At 37.1% G+C, this 15466-nt stretch overlaps 1 protein-coding gene across 1 annotated transcript; it reads right to left on the bottom strand.

Moving 5' to 3' along the window:
• Positions 1–3862: 3862 nt before the first annotated feature.
• On the bottom strand, positions 3863–11314 carry CCD7 (carotenoid cleavage dioxygenase 7). The gene is made up of 7 exons (XM_089981387.1): positions 10465–11314; positions 9016–9144; positions 8223–8354; positions 7681–7953; positions 5616–5692; positions 4981–5295; positions 3863–4157 (listed from the first exon to the last, which is right to left on the bottom strand). Exons 1-7 carry the CDS (start codon positions 11312–11314, stop codon positions 4014–4016), a joined length of 1920 nt encoding a protein of 639 aa, XP_089837513.1. The 3' UTR covers positions 3863–4013.
• Between the last annotated feature and the right edge of the window lie 4152 nt (positions 11315–15466).

Here is a 15466-nt window from a genome sequence, read left to right as displayed (position 1 = left end):
AATCAGTGCAAAAGATAGAAATCATTTTGAAATTTATTTTTGACCAATTTATGAAATATTTGAAAGTATAAAAAGCTTCAGATCTATGTTTAAGAAAATAAATCCATGTAGGTATAGTAAAATCATCAACAAAGATAGCAAACCCACCATTAGATACAACAGGTGTTGGGCCCTAAACATTTGAATGCACTAACTCAAGCGATTGTATAGAGACAAAAGTTTTTTAAATGACAATCTTTTCATCTTGTCAAGAATACAATCTTCACATGTAAAATTTTCAAAATTACAACATTTTTCATATTTAGAAAGTGATGAATTTTGAATACATTAGGATGGTAAGTCTTTTATGCCATAAATCCAAATATAGTTTCTGAACATTATAACAAAAACTATTTTTAGGTATTTCGAAAAAATTCATGTAGTATAAGCTTCCTTCCTAATGGCCTTTTCCAGTCAGATTCTCTGACTGACGATCTTACACTGTACAACCAATAGAAGAGAAGAAAACAGTGTACCCATGGTCTGATAATTGAGATATAGACAAAATATTTAGGTTTAACTTGAGAATATATCTAATTTTTGGAATAAAAAAACTATTTGAAATATTTTTGAAATTTTCTATTCCCTTTATCTCAAGGGATGTCCCATCAACAATAAAAATATTTGACCCACTTGAGTTGCAACATTCAAATAAGATATCACTATTTGATGTCATGAAATAAGACACCTGAGTTAAGAAGCCAAAAAGTCTTACCGGAGTTAGAGATGCCAACAGAAGAGACCGTGACTTCGGTTGATAAAGCTCCTTTAAGTAGAGGTTGGAGAGCTTCTACAAGTTGAATCAAAGACATGCTCCTAATATTGTTTGATTCTTGTATAGTTTTGAACTCACTTGACTCTCTTATAATCAATGATACATTCTTCTCATAAGGCATCTTTAGTTTAGGACAATGTCTTGACATATCCTGCTTCATGACAATAATAACAAATATTTTTTTTGCTTTTCAAACGCATTGCCTTGTTTTCCATAGTTATCATTATTTGGTTTTCCATAATCTGGCGGTTTGTTAGCATGAACATAGTTTTCCTACATAGACACGGCTAGGACTGAATCATTTTCTCTGGATGTATTCTTTGCGAATCTATTTTCCTCCATACTTAGCTCTTCAATGGAGAAAAATTTTTCTCTAAGAAGAAGAGCCAATTTGATAGACTCAAACTTTCGGTCTTGGAACATTGATGAATTGATAGAAATGCTTTGCATCAATGTTTTTGGCAGAGTTTTATGTGTTGAAGACAATTGTAGCTCAAGAAGAACCAACTCATTCTAAAGGTCGAACAACTCACTAAAGTATTCTATATACTTTGTCAAGTAAGTTGCAAATGTGGGCAATATTTTTAAGAAAATGCATTCTCTTAAGATATTCTCATACTTTATTTGTGTTTTCAAATTTAGCTAGACTTGAGCACTTCTTGATATCAACACTACTAATGAGCCAAGACAATCTTGGCATGCCCATTCTTCATTCTTTCCATTTTTTCTCATAGGCCATAACCTTGATCTTTTTCGCTTCTATAAGAGGTATCTTCTTTTCTCCTTATGTCTTAGTAAGGATTAGTTTGAGTTCCAAATCTGACCCATCTACTAATTCTCACAACCCTTTCTCCATATGAAATGCTTTATGATCGAAACCCATGTTACAAAGTTTGCATCGTTAAGTTTAATGGGTTTTAGGGTGACATTATCATTGACATACATGTTTACAAGGGCTAAGAGAATGAATAGAAGATAAAAGAAGAAGAAGAAAAAAGAGAGAAAATAATCAAAAGTTTCTTGAGCGTTCCAGAGAACACGTCCAATGAAAAACATGATCACACCCAAAAGATGCAAGTCATTCTCAAACTTCTAACTCATTTACCGCCAACCATATACATTCCAAGAACTCTCAAAACAACCTCTAAATCACAAAATAAGGCACCAAAATCACACCCAACAGTCTTCTAGTATAAAAACGACCTGAATGAACCTGACTCCACCGATAAGATCAGAACCACCCAAAAAATCAAATCCAATCGCTTCACCATAAAACTCAAAAAATATTGAAAACATCATAGAAGATTGGATATGTCCGATTACCATGATTTTTTATTCAGTGATCTTCTAAAATCATCCACTATCACAGTCCTAAATCAAATCAGGCAAACTGCAACCTTCACCTGTATGTTATAAAGTCAGCACCTCGGAAATTGTGCCCACAAGAGAAATGCTAATAGTCCCAGAATGATGCTTCTGATTTGATGAGAAATAAAAACACAAAATTAATAAGAGGGCAAAATAGTTTGTGATAGAAAGTGAAAGAGAGGAAGAAAGGGAAGAGTAAAAGAAAAGCACATATTTTTCATTTCTCCTTTTTTCCATCCATATACATAACTGAGATATTGCTAATATGACCAACACACCCTTACATCAACAATCAAAAGTCCCAAGAGGGCAAAAATACCAAAAATACCCCTTTTACAAGAAATTGACTAGAACCCTCTTTTAACATACAATTGATAGTTTGCTCCTACACATCATTTTTCAATGGATGGTTGTCTTCTCGTCATCAGAGACTTGCTGGAAATGGACTTTTAGGTTAACATGTAGAATCTCAAATATTTAGATTAGGGCAAGCCTTCATTTTTCCTCTGTGTATGTGTGTCTGCACGCTCACACTCTTGTGTGTGTGTGTGTGTGTGTGTGTGATGGCTACAGATATCTCTAATTATGGAAGTATCTGTAGGTTCCAATGTAATGGCATATTATATGAAACTCTTTATTAAAGAATTTCTTGATTGTCTATTTATGTGGTCTTTTAACATTTCCTACTTTTTAATATCGTTATGGAGACGTCAGTAGCTTTTCTCATTGTTTTCCTTTTGTCGTTTCTATTTTGCTTGAAATTACCACAAAATTTTCAAGAAAAATAACACTTTACAAAATTTCCTGAGAAATTGCAACACCAATATTGGTTACTATTTATAGGGTGCCCTTTGAAGAGGTTGACAAAAGATGCACATGAAGATCAAAAGCGGAAGGCATATGATGTGTTGCTTCTAGCATTATGGATACTTCTAATGTGCCAGAAGATCAGGGATTAGAAATGAGTTAAAAGTTTAGTGCGTTCAATGATCATAGACATTAGAAGTTATGAATTAAGCTAGTTACAGAAGAAATCGTCTGGTGTGAATGAGACCACGTCATTTGTATAAGATTGCATGGTGGGAAGTATAAGGACGTGGTATGGAGCTTTCTTCCTCTGGCCACCATGAACATGCTGTAGGAGCATTTGGCTATAGTAATTGCCCTATTGATTGTGTGAAGTACTTATTTACTTCGTATAGATAGGAAAGCTATGTCGATGCTGATAGAGAGGAGAGACCTCCCTATTCTGTCAAGGGCCAGACGTGGTGCTTTGCCATTTCAACACTAAAACGGATGGTCTGCTTGTACATGATTAACTTGTAGAATTCAATGTTGTTAAAGCTAATTAAGGTTATCTAGGACTACGACTGGTAATTTGTATTTAGGGAAGCGAATGATGTTGGGAAGTGTTGGCTAGTTGGGACAAAGTCTGAAGAGCTTTCACAAGATCCCTATCTCTGTTTTGAATTTTTTTATTTCTTTTAAATGAAATTGAAAGAGATTTTGAGAAAGACTTTGGTACTAGGATGTAGTTTTCTAGGAGATGTGTTATATGTCGAGGTTGGGTTGCCGATGGATTCGAAAATTCTTTCTTTCTCCAGTACAACGTAGGTGATCAGATTATAACTGCTAATGAATCTCACCAAAAGAGAAAAAAAAACAAAAAACATGGAGAAGGGTTCATGAGCAATATCATACATGGGAGATCTTTCTGAATGAAGAAGATTCTTTGATATTCTTCAAGATATACAACTATTTGGCTATACAGAATATTTTGCTATAGATATTTTGTATGTGCAGATTTTTTAATACAGCTTCTCAACTTCGCTCATGCCGGTGCCCAAGCTCCATGAAATCCAATTGGGAAGTTGAATTCTCTAGGAACTTCAAGTCTGGCTACCAATGCGCCATGCTTTCCTATGCATCGAGGGTTCAAAATTACGAGATAACACATTTGTATTGAGACTGCATACTGCAAAATTAAAAAGAAAAATATCAGGAGTTAGATAACAATGTCAATGCCTAATAATATGATCATATACATATCTAGTATAGTTGGTACCATTGAATGTACATGTATTTGTGAACAAGTTGATTGGTGAAAAGATCAAACATGCTCATATGCAAAGTATCGTGACTCTACACAGCATTGGCAGCTCATTTTGGGTTAATTAAACCATAGGCCAAATCACTGATTCTTCTTCATATATACTCTGATTTGAGAATTAGCTGATACATCTGATTGGTACATGTGCTTACTAGGGATGTAAATTAGAAGATAAGCATTCAGGCACTTGGTGGGGATGAAGCCATGTTTTGGTCTTTTCAATTAGAAAATAGTAGTTGAAATCCATGTGCTTTGAGAGAGAGAGAGAGCTGCTAACCACCCAGCTAACCAGATTTTCGAAGGGTTTTTTTTCATGTTTTTCTTAAATCTGACTGTACAGGTGTTAGCTGGCTGTTAGCTAAAAAAACCCTTCCTCTCTCTCTCTCTCTCTCTCTCTCTCTCTCTATATATATATATATATATATATATATATATATATATATATATATATATATATATATAAACAATATCCCTTCAAAATACTTTTCTAAAGATCAATGGGGTTATGTTTAGATAATCTGTGCATACCATACTGAAAGGTGAACGGCCTTCAAAAACCTCAGGGAGATGGTACCGTCTTAGGGTGGATAAATTTCTTAGGCTAGATTAGATGGAGATTGACAAGATTAAGGGTCAGAGAAATTCTCTCAAACAAATCAAGAATTTTTGAAGTATCTATGAATTGTACCTCAACCACTAGTATGTAGCCATCATCTTCATCCTTCCCCCTTGGAACATAGATGGGTTCTCCGATGAACCTTCGCTTTCCGGCCGTCCATGTTGTTACTGATTTAGTTACTCTGTTGAATTTCACGACTGTGTCAAATGGAAAGTGTGGCAATGATCGTCGAGTGCCTGAACAAGTTGCTGCATAGATGTATTTGTTTTTTGTCCCAGACACGGCTGGATTTATGGTTGGGAAATCGCTGGCCTTAGTCCACCGTGCCAATGGGTGCACCATACAATTTTGGCACTGTCCATCGTGATCCAGCGTCACTGATATCTGCTTTCATGAAAGTTGAAAATGACATTATTGTTATTGCTGTACCAATATTATTATCGACCTGGCTGACTTGATAATCCAAATCAGATTCATTCTTAGGAGAGCAGATCCAGTACTCGGGGCTGAGTACTTAGCGAAGTACTCCACTGGTAGAATGGTGCCACGTGTCTTGGGCCTGGGGCCCACCATCCCCATGACAGTGGTCAGCAAGCTGGGCGCAAGTATCAGTTCGAGTACTGGATCAGGACTCAGGTAACTTGGCCTGGCTAACCCAAGTATATTAGCTTGGCTAAAAACTGTGACATACTCTGGGGGCTTACCTGCATCAAATGTGGTATTATATCTTGTCCAGGATTCATGAAGGTGGGGTCAAGTTGAGACCGTTGCCAATCGTAACCTGCCCATCCATGAAAAAAGAAAGGTTAGCAGTAAGCTTGCACATTTTTAGGAAAATAAAATGCTCAACCATGGGTTTGAATGAACAGAAGATGATTTTCATTTTCCAATTTTGTGAGAAAAGACATATCTGACTATTTTACATTGAGACATTTCTTTAATAAAAGATAGTTATGAAAAAAAAATCTGATATTTGCATCACAAATAAAAAAAAAAAAGAGGAAAAAGTGGGCCTCATGTTTAATTCTTGGGAGAAACTCTACCTGTGATGTTTTGCACGATGCAATCAAACCACAATTTAATAAAGGTAAGGGTGGTGGGTGTGGTGGGGGAGAAGAGCTTAAATGAGTGAGAATAAACTAATGCAAGTAATCAGCAGCAGTCTCACAAGGTGGGGGTGGGGGTGGCCCCTCTTGTCTGGTAGGAGCAGTGAGTGTACGTTACCTTGTGTTGGAACGTTGCAAGTTTGAATCCCATATGGTTGTGTAACTTGTAGGGGTCTGCCTAACCCCAGCTTGCCTATCAAAAAAAAATCTAGCAGTCTCACCAAGTGTCCAATGGTCGAGTGAGACCCCTGCTGCAGTAGTTCAAAGCCTATGTATATATGATTTATTGCCCATCCATTTCAAGTGGTACAAAAGGCTAAGAGGCTCCTCTTCCTGTAAGGCACAGATTGGATAGTGCATCCCTTCTCGGTATTTCTGAGACTGGAGTACCGGTTGGTTCTTGAAAGTTGAAACAATACATAGCTACCCTATTAGATGTGCTTGGCAGACATCACTATGAACTGTAACGAGAAAGTTGGTCGTCTATTAATTTGTGCATTAACACATAAAGAGCATTTTGTTCGAGGAAGAAAATGTCGGAACTTTTTTTTGGTCAACAAGTATCTAATGCTTACTACTGTAAGCAGTAGTGAACCTAGATGGAATATGTCAAGACCCAATAGTTGTTAAAGATGAATTATTAAAATCAAAGTGCTCCACTAGCACCTGCGGTTGTCAAGATCAAGTCGGTGGTACCAATGACACCCTTTGCGAGTTGGTTAAAAATCATTGTAATTGTTCTGACTCATAGAGGCTGTCCGAGTCCGTCGAAAGCTCTGTTCTTGTTAGTTGAATAGTTCTTGTGCCGAACGTGAACTGTAGGAACTTTAGATCTTCTAAACATGAGGGAAAAAAGGCTTAGGCAAGACATGATGATTTACCATGCTGGGCGACTATGGTGCCACAGGGTATGGCATCATCTAGTTTTGAATAACCAGGAAAAAATCACCTTGCTCACCAAGTTCATTGGCATAAAACCTCAGGTCCCTCTTACCCACTAGAGAATTCTAATGATGCGCACACCCTTTGGTTCTAAACTCATGATGTCCCATCAACTTGGTGATGTTTTATGAGTGACCTTTACCAGATGAACAGCCCCTTGTGGGCAAAATTCTTGTTTTAACTACCAACAGGGGCTCCGTTAGGAGCTGTCAGTGCACGTCTTCCTGTGGTGGGACGTTGCAGGTTCAAAACCCAGTGGTGCGTTGAATAATAACTGGTGGGGGTCTGCCTAACCCCAGCTTGCCTTTCAAAAAAGAAAGAAAAAAAGGTTCTTTTTTAACTATGGTAGTGCGTTTCCCCTAAAATGGATGTGGAAAAGTAATAGCTGGATGGCTAGATGTTTTTACATGCTAAAGTAACCATGGCATTTTTGCAGTTGCCACCCAAAAAGTAAATAAATAAACAATGAAAAAGTCCTTTGCTTCGGCAAAAGGTTTAAAAAGTGCTGTAACTTTTTGAAAAGAACTAAATAAAATACTAATGGTATTAGTTAAAAAGACCTGGCACTAAAATACTCTTTGATTCACATTTGTTCATTAATGGGATAATGGCACTTGTATGGAGAGACCTTCAAGAAGATTCTATGAACGTGCTGTAATGAAACAATAATATTAAACCATCTTTTCTTGTATGAGGGTGAAACTGAGGTTGCAAAAATTACCGAACATTTTGTTGAAATTGAACCATTTGTATGAACAGGCAGAAGCTTGCATCTGTATCTCCACATTCCCATCCCCGTCCCTTTCTTCAAACGCGTTGGCAACGTGAAGTAACCAAAACTGTGAAGGAGCTTCAACCGGGATCCCCCAATCTCGATTTGAACTGGAGTCGCCGGAAAATCGAGGAAGTATGTAGATGGGAGTTGTCGGCGAGCTGGGATTAAGCGACAATGCTGAGATCATTGGTGATGTTCCACACATGGCCCTCATCGACCCTATATATACATGTATATCAAAACATAGTTGCAACTCTATATATTGCACGAATGAAGATCATCTAGCATTTACTTGTGTTGCAATTGCGTGAGAGGGACACCACACACACCTTACTACTAATGTGCACGTTTGGAGTCTTAAAGAAAAGCTATAATAGTTTTTATGATTAACTTGTGGTTGTGGGTAATGGTTTTAATTAACCAATGATGAATCCAATTCTGAGAAAGGAAAAGGGAACAGTAGTGCATAAGGAAAGAAAAAAAATCACCTTGAATATCGAGCTTAATACGGTTAGCCACCAGTATGTAGTGGTTGTCAGTAAATGCCCAGTCATGGATCATCAAGTGATCAGGAATGTTGAAGTCTTTTTTTTGCAAAAGGTTGAAATTCTCGTCATACTCTGTAACATATGATGAATTATATGTTAGCAAAAGGTTTATCCAACGCATATATGCATGAAAAACAAACAGAGAAATATGTGCATGTCTATGCATACTGCATACATGCAAGTTTATGAGTATATAAGATCATGGATTTAGTGGATATCAACAAATTTATATTCTTTTCTTTACCTAATGAAATCTAAACATGCCATGGCGGTCCCTTATATTTCTGTCCCCTAATTTTCTTAAAAATGATTAAAAAAAGTAGAATTCACTTTCTAGAAATGATTCTAGAGTTTCAAATTATTCTCTATTCATTTGCTACAACACCTTTGCAAGATCCAGAGCACATGGTTGGGCACAAATTTGATAGGTAAAATCATCATGCTACAAGTTTTGGAAATAATGAAAAAGCGAAAAGGGTCATTGTGAACAAACACTTGTTACATGAAGGTTATCTAGAGAAATGTCTGGTTAAACTACTCTAATTATTCTTTGTTGAGCTATTTAACTGAGAAAAAATTTGTCTACTCAGTGACATCAATCATAATTTCATGCATCAAGTATATGTCGTGCATGTTTGCTCATGCCCACGCTACATGGAATATTACTTGAATTGAAAGAGAACAATTTGCTAACAGATTAGAGCAAACTAAAAAAGCTTTCCCATGAACTAACCATAGATTGTAAAGTGGCTCCAAGGTAAAAGCATGTCCTCGGCATTGCATGACATCAATAGAAGCCGATTTCGTTGAGCATCAATTTTGTAATGTGAGAGCAGTCTTTTGGGGGGCATCTTAAATACACCTGCAAAAATGTTTCAAAAAAGAAAAAAAAAGATCAGTTATGTTGCCATTAGTGGAAAATATGGCACTAGGGATCAACTTGAAATGCTATATATATATATATATATATATATATATATATATATATAGACTGAGCATGTAACACCACAGCATGCCACAATAAGGAAGTAAAAAAATCTGAAATTTCATTTTAACTAATAATTTCAAAGTAGTATGTAATAGAAAAAGTCATATTTTGCAAATCAGACTTCACAGATGTGTTCAGCATGTTTTTGTTAGGAATGGACTGTTGGATCACGTTTTTCCCGTAAAAAATATGATTTTATGAGTTTTGAAATTTACAAAAATTTTGGGCTGTTGATTTTTAAAACCTTATGAAAACCTATTCGCATGTCATATTTGGATTGCTCAAAAGTCGACTCCCACTAAACAAACTATATAGAAAACATCCGTAAGGTCAAATTAGAAAAAAAGAACTCAAAAACAAAAAGTGAAAAATTAAAACCCCATTCCGCCTACCTGGGTAGGATGAACACACACACACGTATATATATATATATATATATATAGAGAGAGAGAGAGAGAGAGAGAGAGATGGGCATAACAGTGGATGCCTCATCCACTGTAAGTGGATGCACGCCTGCCGCTGATAGGGCATGCGATTTACATAAAAAGGACCTTTTGTGGTAGTCAGATCCAAAGACAAAAAAAAAATGAAATCGAACCTGCTGGGTGCGTCCGATGTTCATTGGGATTGGGCTCCATCAATATGCCCCAAAAATGAAAATCTCCCCAATGAAAACGGTCCCAAACCTACCAAATGGAAAATTGTTGGTGTTTTTTTAAAAATTATGATTTTTACTAGAAATCGACACTTGGATCATGAATTTTGGATAGAAAAATAGTATTTAGAGCCTCATAAATTTATGAAAATTGATTGCCGTTGATTTTTTAAACTTATAAAAACCTATCCATGCATCATAATCAAATGGTCCAAGAACTGATTTTTATAAAAACAAACATATGGAGCTAAAAAAAAAACACTAGAACTCCCATAAAAAGTCCATTGGGTAGGTTTTCATTCCTCTCTCTCTCTTCATATTCATATATATATATATATATATATATATATATATATATATATATATATATATATATATATATATATATATATATATATATATATATTCTCAACACCTGAAGACGAGATTCGTACATCGCCAGAGAGGAATACGAACCCAGACAGGAGGAGATCCGATCCTGATAGAAACTAATACTCATATAGGGTTATTTCAGTAATTAAAAAAATCGTATTTCATACCGTAAAGAACGGGCTTCAAAAATAGAGCCGCGAGTTCCATCAGTATCGATTCCGGCGCAAGCCCCGCAAATTTCGGCAGGAAATCTCTGGGACCCGGCGATCGTTCTCCGTTTTCCGGCAGACCACCGGCGATTCGGAACTCCCCGACGGTGTCCAGCGTGGCGGGGTCCACCTCGTGCGGGTCCCCTCCCTCCCAGAGGCAGAGCAGCCGCGGGCCCCATTTGAGGACGCTCGTGTTGGCCACGTTCTTCATCACCTTGGTGTTGCCCATTTTTCGCCCGCCACGTAGGACGGAGAAGGGCCCACGGTGGGTGAACCTCCACTCCCCGGTCGCCGCGTGGCGTTCCTCCATCTGGGCCTCCGTGGCGATGTACCTCGCCGTGAACCGGACGCGCCGGCAGGGACCGTCGATCTCGAAGGCCCGGAGGTACCCGTGGCCGTCGAGCGGGTGGACGGTGGAGCCGTGGTCGTCGGAGAATACGCCGGGTCCGGCGAGGTAGTAAGTTCCCGACGGGAAATCCGTCGGGATCGAGCCCTTCACCAGCCGGAGAGTGACGGGGCGGTCGGTCTCCGACCGCTGGGAGACGAAGAGGAATTGGTAGTCCCAGAAGGCAAACACCGCCTCGTTCTCCGCCGCCTCCTCCTCCTCCTCCTCCTCCACCGCCTCCTTTTGCTTCTTCTCCTTCCTTCTCCGCCGGATGGGGCGGGTCTCGATGATCTCTACAGGTCGGACGGCAACAGAGATGGCGGGGAAATGCTTTACAGTTGCTGGAGTAGTTCGAAAGGGGTATTTACTGCTGGGAATGGTCGGAATTACGGCCGGGAGTGATCGGAAGAAGACCGTCTGCATCTTCTCTGCGAGCGGACGTTGTTGAGGAGGAAGTGTTGGAGTGAGCGCGTTTAAATGAGCGAGGTGGATCGTCGGGCTGTAAGTGGAATGACGAAAAGGTCCTCATTTTCCTTGCTCGGAACGTTTTAGAAGTTTCTGTTGGTACTCGTAGGAACCGAAAAAAAAAAAGAGGGATAGTGTCATTCCTATAAACAGTAAAAGAGGTATTCCTTGATGCACCTCGGTAATTTCAAATATGACAATCGTATCCTCCTAAATGGTTTTGGAGCAAGCGCAGGTAGGCCGGGGCTGATCCAAGAATTTAAGTTGGGGTGGACACAAATGCAGGGTGACTCCTGAATTCGGCTCGTTCACTGGTGACTTGTGACTCGAGCAGGTCAACTTGTTTTCAAGTTTTGTTAAAAATTGATTTTCTATAAAAATAATGTATTATTAGCCAACTAAATACAAAAAACTAAAAATAACAAAATAAATTTAATAACATCATGCTAAGTTATAATTAACATAATATTTAGTCATTTATTAACACAAATATTTAAGTGTCAAACAACTAAACTAGTATCTTCAACTAGAGGTTGTATAACATAGTATATATAAGCAATCTTCACAAATTCATTCAAACACATTTTAACCGGTTAATCAAACATTCAAACGTAACTTTATGTTATACCAATCAATTCATTAAAAAATATAAATTTATTACCGGTTTATAAATTTTTTCAAACATTTAAAGTTCAGACACGAATATAAATTTCTTCTAATATTTAAAAACAACTTAAATTCATTCTAACATATTTCAACCTACACATCAAACATGTAACTTCATAATATGTCAATCAATTCATTTAAAAATATAAATTTATTCATTTATCATAAATTCCTTCAAACATTTAAAATTCAAATACAAATATATATCATTCAAATACAAACTCATTCATTCAAAAAAATTATCTTCCATGAATAATGCAAGGTGTGACTAAGTTCAAACTTCGTTCTTGAAATGCATTCAACAAGATGTGACAAAGAAACACAAACATCTTACAAATGAATAGACAATTAATTAGTTAATATTCTAAAAAATCTAAAAAAATGTCATAAATATTTTATAAATAATTAAAAAAGTTCAAGCTACTAAAAAAAGAACATAAAAAATACTTGATAAATTTTATGTCTTTCAAGCATATAGAAACTAATTAAAAAAACAACTAAATGAAAACCTCAATACTAACAATCATCATTCATAGTTTTCATACATAAACTAATTGAAACAAAAAATAACTAAACCCTTAAATTTTTAACTAAAATCTAGCATGTAGATTATGTATAATGTTGATTAAAAAATATAAAAATAACTAATTAATATGGATCTCATTAAAAACCTAAATGTTAATTGAAGAAAAAAATATAAAAAGCCCTAAACCATCAAAATCCTAATTCTTAGATCATCAATTATGCACTTATGTTATTCATGCATGTAGAGTCTTGTTTAATGTTAATTAAAAAAACATTAAAACCTAATTAAATACTCATGCTATTTAAAAAAAAATAACTAAAACATCATTCATAGTTTTCACAAAACTAATAAAACCCTCAAATTTTTAACTAAAATCAAGCACATGAATCATGCATAATATTGATTTAAAAATATAAAAATAACAAATTAATAAGCATCTCATTAAAAACTTAAATGCCAATAAAAAAACCATAAAAAATCCTAAACCTAAATGCTAATCAAAACCCTAATTCTTATATCATCAATTATGCACGCATGTTATTTAAGCATGTAGAATCATGTTTAATATTAATTAAAAAACTCTAAAATCTAATTAAATATTCATGTTATTAAGAACAAACTAAATGAAAACCTCAATCCTAGCAAGCATGATTCATATTTTTTATATATAAACTAATTGAAATAAAAAATAACAAAACCCTCAAATTTTTAACTAAAATCAAGCATGCAGATCATGCATAATATTGATTAAAAAAAATAAAGAAATAACTAATTAATATCCAATCAAAACCCTAATTATTATATCATCAATTATGTATTCATGCCGTAAACACAAAAGAGAGAGTAGACCTGGTCTTATGCACACAAAGGCAACAACGTGCGCAATGCACTAGACAACTATGTTGTTGGGTGTCAGACCATGGGTTCGAGAATATATATATATATATATTCGTGGGCATTTCTTCTCTACGCAAGCCGGCACCCAACATAGGCCCTGTAAGCCAAGGCCTTAGCCTCAGAGTTTGACGCTGCTGGCAAGATGGCTCTAGGTATGGCAGTTTGAGCCAATGCTATCATCATGTCAGATGTAGTTTCTTTGGGTTATAAATAAAAAAAGAAATTGTTTTTTTGTTTTTGAGCTCATTTGAACTTTGATTAGTAGACTAAATTTTATTAAATTAAACTTTAAAAAGAGATTTGGGTAGGTGAGTAAGTTTCAACTCAACTCATTTAACTCGAGGTTGGCATGAGCTCCAATAACCTTTGTTGGGTTCATTCGGCTAGATTACCAATGGCTCCAGTTGGCAACTAAATGATGTGGGCAATATTGATACCTCTAGTTAAGTAGAGTAGGCAAGGGCGTGTGGTCGTTGGCTTGGGAACCACCCTGACTGACTCTGTCGGCCACTTTCCATGTTGGAGGGCTAACTAGGAATCGGCCTGACCTATTATAGCTCTAGCTGTGACAGGTTAGATGTGACATACAGGGCCACTCAGTAGGTGGACTGAGTTCAGTCTGACTTATTGAAAACGGTACTGTGCTATTCTTTGAATGCATTGGCCGTGGATGGGTACTTGTTTTTGTTGCTTTGGTTGATGGTGTTTTGACATCGATCATCTTGACGCACTTTTGCTGTATGGCGAGCAAACATCTAAATGATGGAGTATCATATGTTATAATTGAAAAAAAGAAAAGATCAAGCTGACTCCAAGAGATTCTTGCAAAATAATTACAAATTATAGCACATAGATTCAAAGCCCAACTGCCTCTTTCTTCAATGATAGACCTAGCATTACCCTCAAAAGGCCTTAGAGAGAATATATATATATATATATATATATATATATATATATATATATATATATATATATATGCACAATTAGGGATGGCAGTGGACCGAGGGAAAGTGGGCCCCGCCCCGCCCCGTTTGGACCGGGGATGAAGGGTATGAAACGGGGATGGAGGCGGGAATGAAGGTTAAAATCCATCCTCATCCGGGGGTGGAGGCGGGGATGGACATGCACTTTTTCCCGCCCCGCCCCGTCCCTGCCACGATCCCCGCCCGTCCCTGCCACGATCCCTGCCCCGACCACTTTTCCCCGCAATATTCCCGCCCCGCCCCACCTCATCCCCGTTTGAACCGGGGATGGAGGACATGAAACGGGGATGAAGGCAGGGGTGGAAGATAAAATCCATCTCCGTCGGGGTGGAGGATAAAATCTTGAGGCCGAGCGGGGGTGGAGACCTTGTCCCCCGCCCCGCCCCACTGCCATCCCTAAGCACAATGCCAGCAGAACGATGCTGTCAATTTTAGCAAAAATACTTTTATTGGTATACTAAAAGTGTGCACCTGTAAAGGTTTGTGACCTTTAATGGCTCGTGCACCGCCAAAGGTTTGAGGTGCATGGACCTTTGCTGACACACTTTTAGTACATAAGTAAAGATATTTTTGTGAAAATTGATGCTGACACTTAGCATTATCCTGCTGGTAGTTGCCTACTTAAGGGTTGCACAGCTACTACTTTATATATATATATACTTTAGCAACATTTTACATGAAAAGATCAAGTGCAATATGATTGCACAAATATTTGTGCATTAAACACCTAATCACCCTCCATCTTGTCACATGGCTTGTCAGTTGTGAGTTCAAGGCCTGATGGAGGGCGATCAAGCGCTTAATGCAGAAATTTTGTGCCATGTAATTGCACCTGATAATAGCATTACTCTGGATCTCTATTGCAAAGGTTGTTCAGATCCAATCTAACCTCATGGATCATGGTTTTCTCAATGAAAAAGTATGATTTTATGACCTAAAAAGATGTCACACTTTGTAGATAATTGATTTTTGAAACCTTATAAAAACCTACTTATGTGTCAGATTATTCAAGAGTCTAATCTCACTAAGCAAAATGTG

The sequence above is a fragment of the Nuphar pumila genome, chromosome 11 (assembly GCF_984573655.1).
Source record: "Nuphar pumila chromosome 11, dmNupPumi1.hap1.1, whole genome shotgun sequence".
NCBI lineage: Eukaryota > Viridiplantae > Streptophyta > Magnoliopsida > Nymphaeales > Nymphaeaceae > Nuphar > Nuphar pumila.
This window is presented reverse-complemented; position numbering and strand designations above follow the sequence as displayed.

What these genes read in the sequence shown, in the direction of transcription:
- CCD7 (XM_089981387.1), bottom strand. Translation starts at nt 11,314, where the DNA reads ATGCAGACGGTCTTCTTCCGATCACTCCCGGCCGTAATTCCGACCATT. An exon ending in GAGCCACTTTACAATCTATG is followed by an intron (nt 8,355 to 9,015) that starts GTTAGTTCATGG and finishes CATATGTTACAG; the next exon opens with AGTATGACGAGAATTTCAAC. An exon ending in TATTAAGCTCGATATTCAAG is followed by an intron (nt 7,954 to 8,222) that starts GTGATTTTTTTT and finishes ATGTATATATAG; the next exon opens with GGTCGATGAGGGCCATGTGT.